The following is a 22,038-nucleotide window of genomic DNA, read 5'->3' on the forward strand; positions in this document are numbered from 1 at the left end:
TTAAACAAAATACAAATTTTATTTAACAAAATATATAATACAGGGTGATTCAAAAGTAAGCGGCATCCTTTCAGGGGCGTAATCCTTGTATAAAAATAAGGCAAAAAGTTCATATTAATATGGGTTCGAAATTGCTTCCTAAGGGAGCTACGCCCCTTTGAATAGGACCCCTTAAAGACAATTTTTTCTCTATAACTTTAAAACCCTTTAGAATTAAATTTTGAAAATTGGTGTACTGCATAAACATTTCGTTGTGAATAAGATTCTAAATTAAAATTTTTTAAATTTTATTCAGGTGCGTCACATGCGGGGGTTGGTAAGGGTAAAAACATCCCTTTTTCTTTTACTCTTTAGGTTATTGCGATTTTGTTTGAAAATTATAAAATTTTAGAGTCATACGTAAAAAAGGTACTCTTAGTTCAATTCGATAGAGCGTACCATTTACGAGAAAAGCGACTTTGAAAATGTTCTGATTGCGTATGTTTATTGATGAAAATTAATTTGCATTACGATCGACAAAAAAGACACTTTTTACTCACATTTTATTTAACAATTTATAGAAAGTGTTCAAAATTATTACCATTCGCGTCACGGCAAGCTCTTAATCTTTTTATTAGATTATGGTGCACACGTGGTAGAATTCTTGGATTGTTTTTAATTGTCTGAAATCCTTCCTCTATTCTTTGCCTGAGAACATCAATATTGGGTATAGGGCGGGAATAAACTAGTTGTTTTAGGTGTCCCCATAAATAAAAATCAAGGGGGTTTAGGTCAGGAGACCGTGGTGGCCATGGCACTGGACCCCCACGACCTATCCAGCGGTTTTGATAGGCATTATTTAAATGTTCTCTAGCGAGAATGCTAAAATGTGGGGAAGCACCATCGTGCATAAACCACATTTGTGCTCGTCATTGAAGTGGTAGATTTTCTAATATTTGTGGTAATTCATTCTGTAAAAAAATTGTGTAAATTTGTCCATTAAGTCGTTGCGGCATAAATACAGGTCCTTTTAAATGCCCATCGATTATTCCCGCCCACACATAGCCTAAAAACACACGAGGCTGTTTGCAAGCGGTTTGCGCCGCGACGGCGGCCGGTGGACCGCCGCTCGACCTAAAACACACGCGACGGCTTTCGCAACTACGAACGGCACGAAAAATTACAAGATCAGTTTGATGTTGCCAAGCTTTGCGTATAGTTCACAGTTTTTTATTTATCGTGAGCAAAATGGACTCCGACAGTGAAGATGATTTTTTATTTTTGTTGGCGGCATCGGCACTGGCATTACGCAAAAAACCAAAAAAAAAAAAAAATAGAACGAAACGTAAGCTATGGATACATCCCATAGTTATGGAAAGAAACAAGAAGGGATATTTCAATACCATCTAAAAGGAGATTTGTGAAGATCCGGAAAATTTTTTAAATTTCACCAGAATGTCAAAGGAATCATACCAGGAGTTACTTTTATTGATACAAGAGCCATGTACAAAAGCTAATACCATTATGAGAGATAGCATATCAGTGCAAGAAAAGCTTTTGATAACTTTAAAGTAGGTGATGAATTTATACCTATTTCTACAATTTTTGTCTTTATTAAATTATTGGTTATACCCCGTTTGCCTGCCTAATGAGGATTTAGTTACCTACTCCACATCTACTCGAAATAGTATTAACTCAATGGAAGTCTTAAAAAAACGCCTAAAAATGAACTAGATATAGATATAATATATTTAAACACAAACAAAAACAAACAAAAAAAAACTAAATTAAACTTATATGCCTATAAACTCATATGCTCTGAACCATCAAGAGAATATGGTGAGAATTGGGATTCGGGTGGCGCAACTCGTTGTAGCCCAGAAGGCCCTGGCTGATTCTGAAGGTGTGGTGTTGAAGTTGGTTGATGTTGTTGTGGTAATGAATTCTGTGGAGGCAATGAATGTGTATACCATGATGGTGGTTCAACGTGGGGTTGGAAGTGACTAGGTGGTTCGGAGAATGTAGTAGCATGATGTTGGTGTGGAGGTGGACAAATATGCCTATTTAATAAAGCCATCAATTCCATTCTGACCAACAACTTGTTATCAATTGGAATTTTTTTAAAAAATGGCAACAATGACAACAAAAAATGCTTGTCATCATCCACACTTTCTTTTTCTTTCATCAGTTTTCCTTTTTGAATATCGGTGTGTGTTTGAAGAGCTTCACACAAAACTGTTTCTACCGAATCATTTTTTTTCTTCTTAATGCGCTCTTCACCATAATGCTGTTGCTGCTGCCTTTTTCGGGATTCCCGCTTGGTTGTATTTGGTTGATCTGGTGGCTCTATCGATGCATCTTCATCTGTACCTTCCTGAGGCGTGGCTGCAGTCTCATCATCTGTGGCTGCCAATTCATGTGTTGCATCGAGCGAACTCTCTGTTGCCCTTCTTTGGACCACATCCGACAAAAATGAGAGCTGTTGGGCACACATATATGGGGTTTTTCCTTTCCGGCCTTGCCCAGATTTGCCTTTACTTTCGGAAAGGTGTTTGGAATATCTGTCCCTGACATTTTTCCATTTTTTTTGTAGCATAGGACCTAAAAAATTAACGAAATTTTATGTTTTTTCAGGTACCTAACAACTGGTTGTTCATTTGTGGATTTGCTCTATGCATTTAGAATTGGAAAATCTACAGCAAGTTTGATTGTTCAAGAAGTTTGTAAAGCACTATGGGCGCATGTTAGGCAAATGGCTTTTCCAGTTTTAAATGCCGAAAAGTGGATGGAAATCGCATGACAATTTGACAGTTGATTCATTTAGCAAAGGGAATCCAAGAGCATTAAATGGCCGAGATAAATTTGCAAATTATTTTGTTAATATTTATCCACTAGAGTGGCAAAACGAATCAATATAAACTATATGTATATTATACCATTATTATTAAAATAAACGTACCTACTTATAGCATATAATATGTACATACCTATAATTTTTTTTTCCTCAACAGAAGCAGCTGCGCTTAGAAATTCTGTAGTAACTTCTTCCCATGCCTGTTTTTTTTTTATTCTGTTTGAATAATTATCATCACGCATATCCCAAATCGCTGGCCTCAATTGAACCTCAGTAATTAATTTTTCTATGTTGAATTCCCTGGTTTCCATAATAAATGAACACTTTTCAACACTGCACAAAAAAAAACGCACCAAAAAACCCTACGTGTGGTTTGCAACACAGAAGATAAGTAAATGATGTGCCGCGGTAGTGCCGCTAAAGCAATAAAAACCAAGCGGCGTGCCGGCGGCCCATGGTATCGAGCAGGGTACGCGCGTCGGACGCCGCGTTTTATGGGATTAGGCGGCGCCGTCTGTTTCAAAGCTCACAAGTCCCATAAACGAGGCGTCGAGCTCGACCACCGCGCGACAACCGTCGCGGCGCAAACCGCTTGCAAACCGCCTCGTGTGTTTCCACCCTTAAACTAAACTGCTGCTGATGTGCCTTCTGTACCGTAGCATGGGGATTCTCATCCGTCCATAGGTGGTTGTTGTGGAAATTGAAAATTCCGTTTCTTGTGAAGCCGGCCTCGTCAGTAAATAAAATTTTCTTCTCAAAATTTTCAAAAGCAACGCGGTTTTCTTCTAGCCAATTACAGTGTACACGAGAAAGGAAATCTCGCTCTTCCAAAGCCTGAACCCGTTGAATATGATAAGGGTAGAGTAACATATCGTGCAAAATTCTCCATACGGTTGACTGAGAGGACCCTTCTTGATTTGCGATGATGCGAGTGCTCAAAGATGGATGGATCTTCTTCAATACGATCTAGCACGCGTTCTTCTAATGCTAGCGTTCTGGCATTTCTTGGTCGCCCAACAACTTCCAGTCTTTGAAATATTCCTTAAGCAAAATTTAAGTAGATATTATGCGATATTACTCACATTTTTGAATTTACCTGTTTCCCTTAAATTGCGATCTACTCTTGCGAAAACCGTACGGTGTGGCACTCGTCGATTAGGAAATGCCTCATGATACAATCGTCTTGCTTCAACACAATTACCGAATGCTCTTCCAAACATAATGTGAATATCAGCTTGTTCTTGATACGTAAAATCCATGTTTGCTTTTTAAACTTAGAAACACAAAGTACCAAACTCAACAAAAGCAATGCCCTTCTTATTAATAATAAATAGTAATTTGTAAAACACTCTATTAAACTAATTTTACTTTGACAAAGTAAATTGTATTTTACAATGACATTTATCAGTCATTTAAATGCCAAAAACCAAAAAACAACCGCCAACTTCGTTTTAAATGCGTATCCAGTAATTTTATTATGTATTAAACATACGCAATCAGAAAATTTTTAAAGTCGATTTTCTCGTAAATGGTACGCTCTATCGAATTGAACTAAGAGAACCTTTTTTACGTATAAGACTCTAAAATTTTATAATTTTCAAACAAAATCACAATAACCTAAAGAGTAAAAGAAAAAGGGATGTTTTACCCTTACCAACCGCCGCATGTGACGCACCTGAATAAAATTTAATTCTAAAGGGTTTTAAAGTTAAAGAGAAAAAATTGTCTTCAAGGGGTCCTATTCAAAGGGGCGTAGCTCCCTTTACCGAGATTACCCTTTACAAGGATTACGCCCCTGAAAGGATGCCGCTTACTTTTGAATCACCCTGTATATCCAAGGTGCCAGAGGAATCGATACAGAGTAGAGTAGGCCCAATTTTTAAAAAAGGAGAAAAGAAGCCCGATATTTGCAAAATGGTTTCATTAAAAGTATAGTTAAATCTGATTTATTTGAAATCAGTAAATTCTTCTCGTTTTAATTATGAAGTTTTAAGTCAAACACAGAGTGTTTAACTTCTTGAAAGAGAAAAAAATTACATCGGATTCGAAAATTTTAAGTAAAACCCCAAAAGTTTTGTATACATTTTTCTCTTTACTCTCACCCTATAGAGCGAGGGTCAATATATAGGGAAATGTGCCTATATAATCTAAATTAAAAAATTGTCTTTAGCTACTTAAACTAAGCCCTTTTAATTATTCCGAAAAAATGTTTTGGTATGATTCCTCATTTAAAAATAAACTACTCAAAATATAATATTAAAAAACCGAGACGACCCAGTGAAAAATTGTACCATATTGTATGCATATATACAAAGGGAAGGCCCTAATATACATAAGGCATAAGGTCTGTTACGGCGACTTGCTCCAATATATCTGATGTGACATGCATATTGTATACATCCACCTTTGCGTTTACGATAAGGTGTACATGCACGGCAAAATTGCTAAAGGGTCAGACCCCAGAATAAGTGCGTCACCTTTTCCTGTAGTTTTAACTTATCATTTGGGGAAAAAATGGAGGGTCGAAGGGGACACGCAGTATGCAACTCCAGCCGTTGACCTCTCGAGCGTGATAAGGAATAGTAAATTAACTACCGTTTTCATTAACTACACAGGCTTTTACTTAAACACGAGTTCAGTAAAATTTTATATTCGAAAATAAAAGGTAATGGGAATTGTTATATTTTTAACCTGTTATAATGAGTTTATATCAAAATAATAATTGCGAAACTAAAGGGACAAAAAATCTAAAAATGTACGGGCCCCTTATACAGGGTGAGTTTTTTAAAGTGTTACAATGCGATATGTCAAAAACGGCTGCAATTTTTTTTTTTTGACATTTTGGTGACATTTCAAGTATACCGGGGGGCACTTTTTGTGATATTTTTGACATTTGTCCCTTCACCCCCCTAAGAGGGGGGGAGGGTCACTTCCTTATTTTAAATGGAATGACGTGTTTTTTATTCTTAAATACGAATCTACATAAAATATGAAGTCTGTTTACAAAAAATGTTTAAAATTGCTCTGCTGGTTACGGAATTATGATCAAAAATGTTTTGATTAAAAATAATTCGAATATTTTACCATAATAACAGCCGGTTGCCATGGAAATCCTACTGTTTATTTTACTAGTATGGATGGAAATGAAAATCCTAGTAACAGTAGGATTTCCATGGCAACATAGCAAGCAGTGTCACATAAAAATTTTGACGTGTTATTAACAAGTAAATTGTGTTTAAAAAGAAAATAATGGAAGCGAATTTAGAAACAGTGTAGAAGTAGATATGTTGTTAATTTTGGGGGAGTGCAGAAAAAATTATAGGGAGGCTGCAGTAGTGTGGGCCGAGAGGTTTCCGGATATTCCAAAATCTCATATGGCCTTTAAGAGACTGGAGACCAGAAGTCGTATGACTGGTAGTCTAAAAAGTAAACGACGAAATCGGATTAAAACAGATGAAAATAAGGCAGTTGCTGTATTAGGAGCAGTAGCTATTGATCCTCAAATCAGTACCAGGCGGCTTGCTTTAGATGCTGGAATTAGTCAATCATCAATTATAACAATTCTGCACCGGTACAAGTTTCATCCTTACCACATTACACTTCATCAAGAGCTTTACGGACATGATTTTGAGAATCGCATTAATTTTTGCACTTGGATTTTAACAAAAATGCGTGAAAATAACCATTTTTTGAAAAACGTTATTTTTTCTGATGAGGCTTCTTTTAATAATTGCGGGCAGGTAAGATTTAACTTATTTAAATTAGAACATATTCAAGTTTTGGTTGTTTGTTTTTCTAAAAGGTAAACAGGCACAACATGCATTACTGGGCAGCAAATAATTCTCACTGGATGAGAACTGTACCATATCAACATCCCTGGTCTGTGAACGTATGGTGTGGTATTTTCGAGGATAGAGTTATTGGTCCGCATTTTTTCCAAGGTCATTTAAATGGACAGGTCTACACAGATTTTTTAAGAAATCAGTTACCTCGTCTACTAAACCAAAATTTAAATCCTAACGTATGGTTTCAGCAGGACGGAGCTCCACCCCATTATGCCATACAGGCCCGTACTTATTTAAATGAGATTTTTGAAAACAGGTGGATTGGTCGAGGTGGTCCTGTCAACTGGCCTGCTCGTTCGCCAGATTTGACCCCCCTTGACTTTTTTTTATGGGGATTTATAAAAGACTAAGTAATGGCTAGTGCACCTACAACTCCAGAGGACATGAAGAACAGGATTCGTTTTGCTTGTTCATTAGTGACACCAGCAATGTTACAGCGGGTACGAAACTCATGTCAAGAAAGGATAAGAAAGTGTTTGGAAGTCGAAGGCGGTCACTTCGAACAGCTCCTTAGGCATAATACATAGACGATAAATAGTAAAAAAGTAGGAAATAATTTGTTTTTATTGTAGTAGAATATTCGAATTATTTTTAAATTTAATCAAAACATTTTTGATCATAATTCCGTAACCAGCAGAGCAATTTTAAAATTTTTTTGTAAACAGACTTCATATTTTATGTAGATTCGTATTTAAGAATAAAAAACACGTCATTCCATTTAAAATAAGGAAGTGACCCTCCCCCCCTCTTAGGGGGGTGAAGGGACAAATGTCAAAAATATCACAAAAAGTGCCCCCCGGTATACTTGAAATGTCACCAAAATGTCAAAAAAAAAATTGCAGCCGTTTTTGACATATCGCATTGTAACACTTTAAAAAACTCACCCTGTATAGGGTGTTAGTAAATAAGTGCGACAAACTTCAGAGGGTGATTCGGCATGGAAAAATAATGACAGCTTGCTATATAAACTTAGGTATGTCCGCAAATGCTTCGTTTTCTGAGATACGGGTTGTTAAAGTTTTTCTTACAAATTGACGATTTATTTATTGCTCTGAAACCGGTCGAGATATGCAAATAAAATTTAGGGGGTTTTAACCGATTTACGGCCAATGATAGAAATAAAACTTAAAATTTTTAAATTATATATTTTAATTATGAAAACACATTACAGAAACACATATGTGAAATCAAAAAAGAAATAAATCTGCTACTTTCTAAGTGGTGTTGCGTAAACGCATCAACGGCCTATAATAGTGTTAAGTGATATTGCCGAAAACAGTCAGCGTGTAAATTAATTGTGCAACGCTCACAAATATCAATTGTTTGACTTCTACATACACGACATCTTCTTCGGGAGTCAGTCCTACTGATTACATGTCCAGAGCAGCGTTGTGCTTTTGACATAAAGCATATGTACTAGAATTGATTCTAAAAATGTACTAGATTGTACTAGATTCAAAACAAACCAGTGTCATTTATCAAGAGTGCATCTAACCACATAATTTTTTAATTTTTATTTTTCTCTGTGCATTAAACCTTAAGTAGTGTTGGATTGCAATATTGACACAGTTTTTCCTCCCACGAACAAGTGGCGTTTTCCACTTGCCTTCGTGGTTTGAGTGGAGCTGGGCGAGGGTACCGATATCGCAATGTCTGGCTCTTGCACTAAGTGTAAGACTGCAGTTACTTGCAGAGAACCTAAAAGAAATGGGGAGGTTTTTGGTTACCCTTGCGACCATTGTAGAAGCATGGTCTGTCAAAGCTGCAGTGACTTAAGTGCTACTGAAATCAGGGCAGTGGTGTTAAGCAAGAGATCTATGCCCTTCTACTGTAAAGAGTGCTTAGGCAGCGTCAAGCAGCTGCTGGGACTGATCGATCGTGTAGGAGTACTCGAAAGGGATGTTGGAGTGCTGAAGACTGAAATATCTAAACTGCCTGTTGTACTGGATGAACTTGAAAGGGTCAGAACAAAGTTGGATGCATTACAGGTGGAGGTTACCTCATCTAAGATGCCATTGGCATCCAATGGCAAGTCTCAACAACCACAACTTACTCAATCAAACGCCGAGGCTAGTAATATTGTGTTGCAGGAAATTATTGAGAGGCAAAAACGTAACTGCAATTTAATGCTTTTTAACCTAAAGTCCGAGTCGTCTGAAGATCCGACTTTCACAGCAGACATCTCTACTCTGCTTAACGATGTGTGTGGCCGTAATATTCCTATATCCAAGGCGTCTAGATTTGGAAAACCAAACTGTAATGGCTGCAGACCAGTTAAGATCACACTGGTGAACCATGGGGATGTCGGAATCCTATTGAAGAACAGGAGTAAGTTCTCAGGAAAACAGATATACATTGAGTCTGATCTTACCCCGGCTCAGTTGGAACACCTTAATAAAGTCAAGGAAGAACTAAGGCTGCGCAGGGACCGTGGTGAGGATAACCTCTTCATTAAGTATATCAATGGTATTCCCGCAATAGCGGCAAAAAACCAAGGGCAACCACCTCCCCCTCCTTAAAAAATCTAGTTTCTTGCTATTACCAGAACACCCGCGGCCTGCGCTCCAAGACCAATACCTGCTTTAGTGCTGCGTCTACTTCTGGCTATGATATTATTTCCATCACAGAAACTTGGCTCCAAAATGATATACTTGATGGTGAAATCCTTCCCAACTCATACGTAATGTACCGTTCTGACAGAAGAATTGACCTTGTTGCTGCTTCAAGGGGTGGTGGTGTTCTACTGGGGATTCTGAACCACTTCTCCTCGGAAGCCCTCGACCTCTCTGCGATCAGCCAAGAAATACCGGAAATCGATCTGGTAGGATGTAAAGTCAAATTTAATAATTTCATACTGTATATTTTTGTATTGTACGTTCCTCCTTCCATCGACTTCGTGCAATTAGAACGCTTTCTCGAAGCCTTTTCCATGGTTAATGTAATCTATTCTGAACATGTGATTATCCTGGGAGACTTTAATGTCCCCACTTATATTGAACACTCGGTAGCTCCCAATAGTAAATGTCAACTTCTAAGTAATTTTTTTGATTTCCTAAACTATAAGCAATTCAATAACGTGGTAAATAACAATCTTCGCTGTTTGGATTTAATCTTTGTAAGCTTTAATATCTCTGTACTTAACAGCGGTGCATCTCTTGTCCCGGAGGATACCTACCATCCTTCTTTGTCATTTGAATTCCATGCTGGCCTTATCTCTCTCAATAACCTACCCCTTAATAAAGCTGAAATAAAGGAATTTAATTTTAGAAAGGCTAACTTTCCGCTTTTGTATCAGCTGCTGCTAGATACTGATTGGTCGCCTGTCATGGTGCAGCAGGACGTCAACTCCGCATGTGATGTTTTTTATGATATACTGAACAACACTTTCGCTAGAGCGGTACCCTTCAAGGTAAAACGTAAAAGACGTTTCCCTCCCTGGTTTTCGGCGGACATAATTCGTAATATATATAAAAAGGAAAGAGCATTTCGTGATTTTAAGATTTCCAAGTCTAAACATCATCTAGAGATATTTAGATCTCTGCGCAAGACAATTTAAGCTCTAACTGCACAAGCCTACAAAATGTACATCCATAGTATTGAGAACAAAATAACCTCCGATCCGAGTGAATTTTGGTCTTTTATTCGAAGCAAACGTAATCAGTCTCAAATCCCCGGCTCAATGAAGCTTTCTAACCAATCATACAATACGCCTGACAGCATTGTGTCCGCTTTTGGAGATTATTTCAGGAGTGTATACACGAACTCACTTCCCAGCGATCATCCTGTCGTCTCTGAACCTCCCTTAACTTGCATAGACGTCGTCGCGCTCGCGGCTACCGACATTATAATGGCGAGCAAGTGTCTCAAAAGCAAAATGACCTCTGGCCCAGATCTAATTCCTAGTTTTTTAGCTAAGGACTGCTCTGTTGCACTTACAGACCCTCTGCTCCACATTTTTAATCTGATCCTTAACACAGGTATTTTTCCCAATATCTGGAAGCAAGCTAAAGTTTGCCCTATCTTTAAAAAGGGCGATGCTGGAACAATAGAGAATTACCGCCCTATATCCATTCTGTGCAATTTCTCAAAGTTATTCGAGTTGGCTCTCTATAAATTAATTTTTCCCAAGGTAAAGTCCATGCTGGCCAATGATCAACATGGCTTTGTTTCTGGCCGCTCATGTACTACAAACCTAGCATTCTTCTCTCAGTTTGTGTGCGAAGCACTTAATAATAGAAGCCAAATCGATGTTATCTGCACAGACTTCCAAAAGGCTTTTGACCAGATTGACCACTTCATCCTATTAAATAAGCTTGAACGCCAGTTTGGATTCTCCGATCGCTTGATAAAGCTCCTTAACTCTTATTTAGTTGGCCGCTCTCAGTTTGTAGTGGTCGAAGGCTTTAGATCTGCTTGTTTTTCACCCACCTCTGGAGTTCCTCAGGGCTCTAACTTGGGCCCCCTTCTCTTTAACGTTTTCGCTAATGACTTGATCTCCACCCTCAATTGCTCTCGGTTAGCATATGCTGATGACCTAAAGCTTTTCCATAGGATTGACTCTATAGCAGATTGTGGTCTACTGCAAGAGAACATCAATACTGTACACCATTGGTGCACTTTGAACCGGCTTAACCTTAATGTTTCCAAGTGTAATGCGGCCAGCTACTTTCGTATCAAAAGTCCAATTGCCTTTAATTACTCAGTTAATGGAGAGTCTCTGGCAAGGTCTACCTGTTTCAAGGATCTTGGAGTCACCTTTGACCAAAAATTTTCTTTTATCCCCCACATCGAAGATACTGTTTCTAGAGCTACTCGCATGCTAGGCTTTATTATTAGAAATTGCAAACTTTTTTTGAACACTGCCACTGCCAAAACGCTCTACTATGTATTTGTTAGATCCAGGCTGGACTACTGCTCCCTCATTTGGTCTCCCATTTACAACCAGCACATTCACCTATTAGAATCAGTCCAACGGCGATTCCTTAAATGTTTGGCATTTAAGGATGATGGAGTCTATCCTCCAAGGGGTTTTGACCATAACCTGCTGCTCTCTAGATATACTGAACGGTCACTTGCGAAGAGGAGAGAAATGCATTCGGTGAAATTCTTGTTTAATTTACTTAACCATAAAATTGACTGCCCATCCCTTTTGCAAAGGATTTGCTTTCATATACCACGCCCAGGATCCAGACAGTGTCCAGCTTTTAACTTGGACACAGCCAGGTCCAACATTCTGTACCAGAGTCCTATTCACTTTATGTGTCAAAACTTTAATACTATTGCTGATTCTTGTGACATTCACCATGACGATTTGGCACTTATCTTGAATCACCTGCGTATGGTCGGTGGGGAAGGCTAGGTTATTTAGTTTTTAGCTTGAATACATTTATTTACTCATTTTTTTTTTTTGGTCTTTTGATTTAAATTAATTCTTGATTCTTATCCTAATTTAGTGTTGATTTTTTATTATTTATTTTCTCAAGTTCACTACTTTTTTTTTTTATTATATAGCAATTCTATATAGTTCTTTTATAGTTTATTTGCATGAATCTAATACAATTCATGCATTCGTACATTTATATATTTAATTGATTTTCCTGTAACTGGGTATATGTAACCTGTTGGAAATAAAGCTCAATAAATAAATAAAATAAATAAATATAAACCAAAAAGACCAAACACCGTCGTTTAGTGCTACACAAACATGCACGGAAACACAGACAAATTAATAACCTTTTACGGAGTGAAGGAGTGACTGAATGCAGATTTAAAACTATTCTAAACAAAAGAAACGATACCTCGGTAATTCCCAAGAAACGAAATATGAAGGCGGTGATTCCCCGCGGAGCATTTGTCGAATAGAGAGTAGTCGCACTACTCTGTTAGAGGGCCCATAAATCAACATTTTTAAATCGTATAAACTAATATTTAATAAAAGTCGTATTTATTAAAAATATTAGTTTTCTAGCTTATTTAGGATTGGGTTGGGTTCGGGTTGTATTTATTGTACCAATTCTTGTAAATTTTGTAAAAATGTAATAGATTATTCGGATTTTAGATATTGTAGTAATAGCGTAATAGCCAATGTGCAATTGTAACAGATCTAGTACAATTGTAATAGCAAGCACAACGCTGGTCCAGAGTGATCAACCCTCACTTCACTGAGTGGTTCTAATGGAAGTGGTCTAGCGACAAAGTTCTTTGTTTTTAATAAGCGTACGGCGATGAATGATTTAAAATTCAGTTGTGACATTTTATTATGATTCACCGTGTTGTAGAGTTTCCAGGAATTGACAAGAGTACTGTCTACTGTATTTTTAAATACTGGCCACCACCATTTCTTACCCATCACATCGATTCTATAATTTGCCACGCCAATATCATGCAAATCTACTCCTCCCATGTATTTATTATATCTTGAAATTACAGCTGGTTGTGGGATTGACACTTCTTTTTTCGATTTTCTATTATATCTTTTAGCAGAAGTAAGAGGTTCTACATGATAATAGGTACCAATTGCTAGACTTGTCTAGACACACTTGTGACAGGCAATTTCAGTTATTCGGCCGGTGATGCGAGAACGCAACAGCATAATTTATGACCTAATTATAGGAAAACCCTGGTTCAACTATATAGGCCCCGGTTTTCAATTTTATGTTGTAGTTTGGAATCTAATTAGTGTTAAAAAAATACAAAACTTTGAAAATAAAAACATTAAATAGGAGTATATGATTTTTAAAAATGTGCGGACATAAATAAGAAAAAATGCAGCTTTTTAAAAAATTCGTACAAGAAAGCAAATGAAAAAAATGGTTCAAATTTAATTCTGTCACTTTTGTTGAACCTTGCGTCAATGGTACCAGCCCATATTTCAGGCGAAAAAAGCACTATTTTTTTGTAAATAAATCATTAGTTATTATCACGGTAAGTGCTCGTCTGAGCTGGCAGGCCTGATTCCACCCAGGGCTGTTCCGGCAAGAAGGACGCCTCTAGCAGTTGCGGCTCATCAACATCGAGTCCACCTGTCTACCTCAAGGACGTTGCTGTATCGGGACTCATTCATCTGAAGAACATCTTCTTTGTGGAACGGGCTTCCACCCCACATATTTCCCGACGCATACAACCTGCAGCGATTCAAGATAAATGCCCACAAATATCTTCGCGCAAGCACCACTCCAAGAGTGACATAGGACTTTCCTCTTGTGCTTGTGTTTACCATTAAAAAAAAAATTATATATATAAATTATTTTAAATAATTAATTAATTTTGAGAATACCCTGATCTACCTCTCTTTTTAGCAAAGGAATCCATGTATTATTAAAATCAACCGAACAAGTAGCTAAGCAGTAAGCATTTATCTTCATTTTTTGAGCGTGTGAGATAGTAATTTCTAAATTAATTTTTGCTATAAGTGACGTAATACCCAATAAAATAAGTAACTTATCTGAAGGGGCATAAAAAGACCCAAAATTATCATATTTGTTGTCAGAGCCGGATTAGAAATATAATATATACCTGCATTGCAGAATATCAAGTAGATACGATTAATGGCAACAAATGTAAATATGTGTTTATATTTATACCTGAGTTTAGTCCACCTTAAAACATGTGATGCTAGGTCGGTAAGAATTATATCTACCTTTACGTCTGTAATTACCTATCTATAAGGGTATACAGTGCATTTTTTTATCTCGGGTCATAGTCGGGCCATGTTAGAACCTGTTCTATTTAATCGATAGGATTGAAACTTGGAACAAGTGAAGTTTAAGTTAACAGACTTTAAAAAATTCCATTATTTTGTAACAAAAATTGCGAGAAACCTATTTAAAATACGTTTTTCTGATGAAAAAGTTTGCTTTTTCTGCACCTCGTAACCTTCATTACCTTTACACTTCAAAGCAGGTAGACAAATATCTGACAGTGACACAAAACAATTTTTAAATTGTTCAAAAACTCTTTAAAATGTCATTTACACTACGGAGGAACGTATTGAGATGGTTTCAAACTACATTAGAGGAATGTCGGCGCAAGAAGTGGTAGATAATTTTGCCGTGTCTTATCCTAACCGTCCCGTCCCGTCTAGATCAACCGTACAACGGTTTCATGAAAAATTTATTACGATTGGATGCATCGCGAGTTCTCACTTAAAACGAAAAAGAACCGAAACTGTAGTAGACGAAGAATTTAAAATGGAGGTATGCTTGGCCGTTGAAGAAAATCCAACAGATAGTCTTACTCAGCTTGCTGAAGTTACCGGAAAAAGTAGGAGTAGTTGCTATAAGGCAATCAGAAAAGAAAAATACAAATCTTTTAAAGTTAGAAATGTTCAAGAACTCTTGCCTAATGATTATTTTCTTAGAATGCAGTTTTGTGAACAGTGGATGGAACGAATTAACAACGACCCCACAATTACAAACAAAATACTATTTTCAGACGAAAGTACTTTCTGTACAAATGGTACAGTCAACAAACAAAATACTCGAATATGGGCGCGAGAAAATCCTCACGTCATCCAGAAAACGCATACCCAAACAATACAGAAACTTAACGTGTGGGCAGGAATTCTTGGAAATCGAATAATTGGACCATTTTTCATAGAGGGTAGCCTGAATACTGCAAAATATTTAGAATTACTTCAGGTGCAGGTCATTCCCGCATTAGGAAACCCTGTTCAAAATGGCCGGATAATTTTTCAACATGATGGAGCCCCCGCTCATAGTGCAGCGACTGTTACCGAGTTTTTGAATGCCACGTTCCCAGGACGCTGGATTGGACGTTTTGGGCCATCTAAATGGCCGGCGTGAAGGCCCGATCTTTCGCCTTTAGATAACTTTTATTGGGGCTATCATCGAAAGTGTTTGATATTGTTAAAGGTAGACCCAACAATATCGAAGAACTTCGTAATAGAATTATCGAGGCTTCGCGTACCATTACTCCCCGGCAGCTCCTAAATGTTAAAAGACATTTCTACAACTGTCTGGGCTTTTGTTTGGCTCAATTTGGAGGGCACTGAACAAATTATTTGAAAGGTTTTATTTGTTTATTGTTGATTTTAGAAAATATATTTTTGAGATTTTGAGGAAATTATTTTGTGTCACTGTCAGATATTTGTCTACCTGCTTTGAAGTGTAAAGGTAATGAAGGTTACGAGGTGCAGAAAAACGTATTTTAAATAGGTTTCTCGCAAATTTTTTTGCAAAATAATGGGATTTTTTAAAGTCTGTTAACTTAAACTTCACTTGTTCCAAGTTTCAATCCTATCGATTAAATAGAACAGGTTCTAACATGGGGTTGAATATATTACACGTAAAACCCTATGACCCGAGATAAAAAAAAATGCAGTGTATATATAGGGTCTAGTATAAATAAGAAGAGATTGAGTGTGACAATTTTAGTTCTAATTAAGTTCTTTACGAGTTAACTTGGCTATTGTAGGAAACAAGTGTTTTAAACAAGTTATTTTTTTGTGGATATATACAAAAATGTGGCGACCATGGACACAAACACCTTTGGCTATAGTTAAGGAAATACACAATTTCCAGGAGAAAATAAAGCGACTGCCTCTCCTTGAAATGTGTAGATAGCAGTATGAATAAAAATCAATATTTACTGTGGTTATCCTAATAAAAAGACTAATTAAAGACGAAGCAAATATTTCTTGTAGTATATCTAGCTTAAGAAATATTTTGCTTAAAATGGGTTTTAAGTGTAAGACGATTAATAAATGCAAAATAATAATGGAATCTCAACGATTACGGGAATGGTGTGATAAATACTTAACGGCTATAAAACAATATAAAGATGAAGATCGAGCAATAATTTACCTTGACGAAACTTTGTTTCGAATCATTTTCAAGCAGACCCTGTTCCGTTTATTACCTCTTTAAAATTTTGGACCTAGCACAATGAGGCTTAATGGTCTAATTGATTTAGGGTAGTAGGAGTCAACGGTACGGGGTCTGGCTATTAAATAACGAGACTGGTTACGAAAAAGGATTTTATTATAAAAATTATTATACATTCGAATGCTCCCCTTCAATATACTCCCCTCCCCTCGCCACACATCTTTCCATACGTTTTTTCTATTGATCGAAGCAGTGCTGGAAGTCTTCTTTGGTGAGGACCTTTAGGAGCTCTGCCGTTTTTTGCTTTACCGCTTCCATCGACTCAAATCGGGTCTCTTTCAAAGCAGATTTTATCTTCGGAAACAAAAAATAGTCGCACGGGGCCAAATCTGGCGAATACGGCGCGTGTTCGAGCACTGGAGTGCGCTTACCGGCCAAATACTGCTTCACAGATAGCGCGTTATGGGCAGGTGCGTTGTCCTGGTGCAAAATCCAGGAGTTGTTTTTCCACAACTCGGGCCGTTTCTTACGAACTCGTTCTCGCAGTGTTGCCAAAACTGACAAATAGTAAGTCTGGTTGACAGTCTGATCCTCTGGAACCCATTCAGTCATCACGATACCGGTAATGTCGAAAAAAACGATCAACATTGCCTTGAATTTTGATTTGGACATCTTTGCTTTTTTTATTCTGGGCCATTCTGGCGTCTTCCAATGCATCGATTGATGCTTGGTTTCAAAATCTTATTGAAAAATTCACGTTTTTTCGCAAGTAATAATGTTTTTAATCAGTCCGGGATCTTCTTCTAACCTTTCAAGGAAATCTGAGCAGACCTGTTGACGCAAGAGCTTTTGGTCAGGAGTCAGGTTTTTTGGCACCAACTTCGCACGGACTTTTGTCATGTGTAATTCCCCGTATAAAATTTTTTTAACCGTTTCTTTATCGGCGTTTACAGCCTCGGAAAAAGGCTTCCGGGTGCTCATTCGACGATCTGCACGCACAATTTGGTTGATTTTGGTCACTGTTTCCGGAGTTGAAACAGTGACAGGGCGACCTGAGCGCTGGTCATCTTTAGTGCTCTCTCGGCTCTCACTAAAGCACTTACACCACTCAAAAACACGCGCACGAGAGAGAGAATTTTCCCCATAGGCCTCTTGCAACAATGGATGGGTTTTCAACAGAGCTAATGTGATTCCATTTACAATTCTCAGTCAGTCTTTGAATTTCAGAAACACGATTTGCTACAAAAGTACTCCAAGTACTTGGCTCCTCCGTAAGCCAGGCCAACGTAATAGTGGAGTCGCTCCATAGAAAGGTACTACTTATGTCTATTTCGATTGAAGTATTAATTTTATGAAGTAACCTTGCCAGCACTACAGCTGCGCAAAATTCTAAGCGAGGAATTTCTTTACTCAGTCTGAGTTTTTTTCAATTTAACGAGAAATTTAAGATTGATGCGTTGCTCTTGTTTTTTGTCACACATGGTTTTCGGCACGAGAAAAAAACACGTTCGTTTCAAACCGCTACTGCACGAATACTATAATAGTGACGAAAACGTGTTTTGTTACGTGCATAGACAAGATATCTAGATACCCAACGCACTACTAATTTTTTTCCCCACCCATTTAGGACGCCCTCTAGGCACGCAGTCTCGTTATTTAATAGCCAGACCTCGTATATCTGTGAATGAACTATACTAAAAAATCATCCTGTAATATTTTGTTGGCTTAAAACATGCGCAAACAAAAAGTAAAGTCGCCATCCCAAGAATTAAGAAAAAATTAACCCTGATATATTTTATGAATTTATTCCCCTCTTTTGAAATGCATCGTATTATACAGGGTATTACAAATTAGTAGGTCAATCCGTTGTTAATAAAACTCTTAAGACACAGGTGTACAAAAGGTGATGCGGGTATCAGTATTCCTATTTGGAAATGGGTGATGTAAAGCTTCTTCTCTTCTAAGAAGTTGGATCATAACTAGGCACTGACTTGATGAATAGTTTTCCTATTTTCTCCAGTATGCAAATTTATTCAAATATTAGGCTAATTGCAAATCATCCGAATGTGCAAACTTTATTACATCGTAACTTGGGCTAAATATGTACAATAACTAATTACTTTCATGGTAATTAACGCATTTTGGCCATAACTTTGATTGTTTGACTTGAGCTTGATCGATAACTTCAAATGAATTATGATTACTTTTAACTGGAACTACTGCTTTTTGAATATTATGGCAAGAAGATTTTAATTAGTCAAATTTCCTTCTAGATTTATTTTTAAATATATGTACATTCGGTAGCAGAGCCGCCACTAAGCCCGAATATTAGGGCTGAAAAGGTGAGCTCTAAGCAAGCTTTCAGCACCTTTTTTTTCACCTTTGAGATAATTTTTGTAGTCAGTCCAGGTAGATTTATTGACTTCGTGAGCATTACACGGTAGAACAACGTCTCCTGATCGTCAAAAATTATCAAAACGCTGAAAGTTTAATTGCCATTATTCGTAAAGTGCGTCCAACTTTTGGTCAAAATAATGTTCCTAATTCATTTACTGGGGGAAAAAATTATCAAAAATTTCGAAAGTACTGGTAAATCTTTGGTGAAAAAAATCGATACGGGAGGGGTGTACCTAAAAAATTAAAAAATCCAAACTTTGGAGGTCCATATCTCGTCATCATATTTTCTATTAGCATTATCCGAAAAATTACAACGGTTTTATCTTAGTTTCGTCCGTCTGAATCAAACGAGACATTTCGCAAGGTCGTAGCTCTTAAATTAGCCGAGATCACGCTTTTTTAGGACCCATTTTTGGGTTAAAAAAATGATGTCGAAAAATGACTTTTTCGGAATTTTCAAAGTGATCTCATTCTTTTATTTCTGGTGTTTTCGTGATGTAGGTAGTGGGAACAACCCGCAAGTATAGTTAGTTCGAAGTAAAAAAAAAAAGTTTTGTTGAAAAAACTCGATACGGGAGGGATACCCGAAAAATGAAAAATCCCAAACTTTGAAGGTCGTTATCTCGACTTCTATTGGCACTATCCGAAAACTTCCAACAATTTTGTCTTAATTTTGTCCTTCTAAATCCAACGAGACCTTCCGCAAGGTCGTAGTTCTCATATTAGCCGAGATCTCGCATTTTTGGGCTCAAAAACGACGTCGAAAAATGACTTTTTCAGAATTTTTAAAGTGCTCTCATTCCCTTATTTCTGCTCGAATCTCATTATAAACTGGTGTTTTCGTAATGTAGGTGATGAAAATGGATCGACCTACTAATTTGTAACACTTTGTATTTTTCATTGTCTTATGATGTACATTAACTATTTTTATACCTATTTTTATTTGAACTGCCTATCGATATTTTCTACCCTTCGCGATTAAAGTCTCATATTTCAGACGCGCGTCAATAGTTGGATATCCGTGTTTGTCCCATTGTGACATCCTGATAAAACATCGCGGGGGTTTGAGTGCTGTCGTAATCAAATACCTCAAGCGGGTTGTTAACACGAAAGCTCACTAAGTCCAATAACAACGCGCGCTATTTTGACCTTTATGTTCCCCCTTAGTTCTGCTCTTATAAGATTTCATTAGAGACAAGTGACATAATCCGGTATTAAGAGCTACACTAATCATTTCTTGATGTAATTGAATTATTATTATATTATATGTTTTGTGTAATTGCTCTAAAAGGTTATAACAGCACTTAGCATTATACTTTCCATTGTACCTACAGTGACAAAACAAATACTTTCATACAATTGAATATGCACTGTATTAAAGATTTTGCGGCTTTGGATAGATTCAAATGTCAGCATTATAGTGCGTTCAAAGATATACCGTTGACTTCTACTACCATAAATTAATTAGACCATTAAGCCCCATTGTGGAACGTCCAACGTTTTTAAAAGGTGATAAAGGGAACAGGGTCGGCTTGAAAATTATTCTAAATGAAACTACTAATTAAATAAAGAATACTATTTGATTAGAAAAGGTTAATAAGTGTAAAAAATACACAATTATTATTATGTATATTTTTCTTCAAGGTAAGGCAAAACTAGTGAAACGAGATAGTTAAATTTTATTTGTAAATATTTTAACAGCAGATTCCTCTCATTAAAATAATGAGGTTAGGTGAAATTTTCCTAGTCTAGAAAATGAAATGCAACCAAGATATAGGGTGATAAACATTAAGTTTTTTTTTTTTAATTTTGTTCATAACTTAAGCATTTGTTTTTTGTTTTAAATGAAATTTGGTATGCCAAATATAAAACTTTAATTTTTTTTAAATCATCTCATAGAGAGCGCTACCAGCCTTATTTTAGTATTTTTTAAACTTTTTTACACTTTGTATAATGTAATGTTTTATTATAAATTTCTATTCTGCAAGTGTTTTTACCTTAAAGAAGGTATACCTTAAAAATGTCGCTAGGATTTACCGTTCTTGAAATATTTGGACTTGCAATGCGTTAAAAAAAAATAAATATTTTTCTACTTTAAGTTGAAAAAAAATTAAGTAGACTGTGTCTAACAAAAAAATGAAAATAAACAATGTCACTGTCATGATTTATGTTTTTTTTAGTTACTGTGGCGCGTTATAGCTCACACCATTAGTTACTTTATTACCTTTTATTGCGTTATTTTTATTAGTTATTAATAGTTCTGTTACTAATTGTTACTTGTTGCGTTAGTTTTAGTTCCAGTAGTCTTTATTTATCACTTTAGGTTAAGATGCCTAGACATCAATAATTTTTTTTGTTAATTTGGAAATGCGAGATATGGTTTGTGTTTATGCCCAAGCTTGTCGACGTTATAAGCAATTGTATCCAAATAGGAGGCAGCCAGATTTTAAACCAGATTTTAAAAACGTTTACCGGAGACTTGGGGAAACGGGTTCATTTAGGCCAAAGCGAGATGTTGGGCGTCCAAATAGACGTAATGTGGACCAAGAAGAAGAAGTGTTAGTCCAGGCAAGTCCTCAGTTTTAAGAATTTTTCATAGTGAGCGTCTTTATCCATACCATTTTACGCCAGTACAAAATCTTTTGGAGACAGATCTTCCAGCGAGATTAGATTTCGCCTGCTATATCCAGGAACAACAAAATCAAGATCCCCTATTTATTAATAAAATTATGCTTACGGATGAAGCAACTTTTACCCGACGCGGAATTTTGAATTTTAGAAACATTCGTGGGATATTGCAAATCCAAACCTCGTTACTGAAAGACACTTTTAACACGAATTTAAAATTAATATTTGGTGTGGTGTTATAGACAATTTTTTTAGGACCTTACGAGTTACCTCCAAATCTAAACGGAGAATTATATTTAAACTTTTTAAAAACAAAACTCATTGATTAGATATTTTGAAGAGTTGCCTTTAACACGTTAATTGCCGTATGAGACCAATATGGCTTCATAAAGCTTTGGGAGTATGTGGCCGCGTGAAGCCACAGTGGTCTTCTACTATCGATGTGTAATTCTTGCCGCGTGGTGCCCGGCTGGATTCACAAAGCGTATTT

General features: G+C 36.7%; 2 protein-coding genes across 3 annotated transcripts in view; one reads left to right on the plus strand and one right to left on the minus strand.

Annotated features, from left to right (window-relative positions):
• LOC126744869 (uncharacterized) overlaps positions 1 to 22,038 on the plus strand; it is a 539,903-nt gene that overhangs the window by 55,065 nt on the left and 462,800 nt on the right. The gene's annotated exons all lie outside the window — the stretch shown is intronic.
• Positions 1,706 to 4,205, minus strand: LOC126744879 (uncharacterized). Its single transcript, XM_050452451.1, has 3 exons — positions 3,930 to 4,205; positions 2,967 to 3,874; positions 1,706 to 2,580 (listed from the first exon to the last, which is right to left on the minus strand). Exons 2-3 carry the CDS (start codon positions 3,142 to 3,144, stop codon positions 1,781 to 1,783), a joined length of 978 nt encoding a protein of 325 aa, XP_050308408.1. The 5' UTR covers positions 3,145 to 3,874; positions 3,930 to 4,205; the 3' UTR covers positions 1,706 to 1,780.

This window comes from Anthonomus grandis, chromosome 15 (assembly GCF_022605725.1).
Source record: "Anthonomus grandis grandis chromosome 15, icAntGran1.3, whole genome shotgun sequence".
Lineage (NCBI taxonomy): Eukaryota > Metazoa > Arthropoda > Insecta > Coleoptera > Curculionidae > Anthonomus > Anthonomus grandis.

Coding starts and splice junctions, on each gene's coding strand:
- LOC126744879 (XM_050452451.1), bottom strand. CDS start 3,144: ATGGAAACCAGGGAATTCAACATAGAAAAATTAATTACTGAGGTTCAA. Junction 2,581..2,966: donor TGAGGAAAAAAAAATTATAG/GTATGTACATAT, acceptor TTAATTTTTTAG/GTCCTATGCTACAAAAAAAA.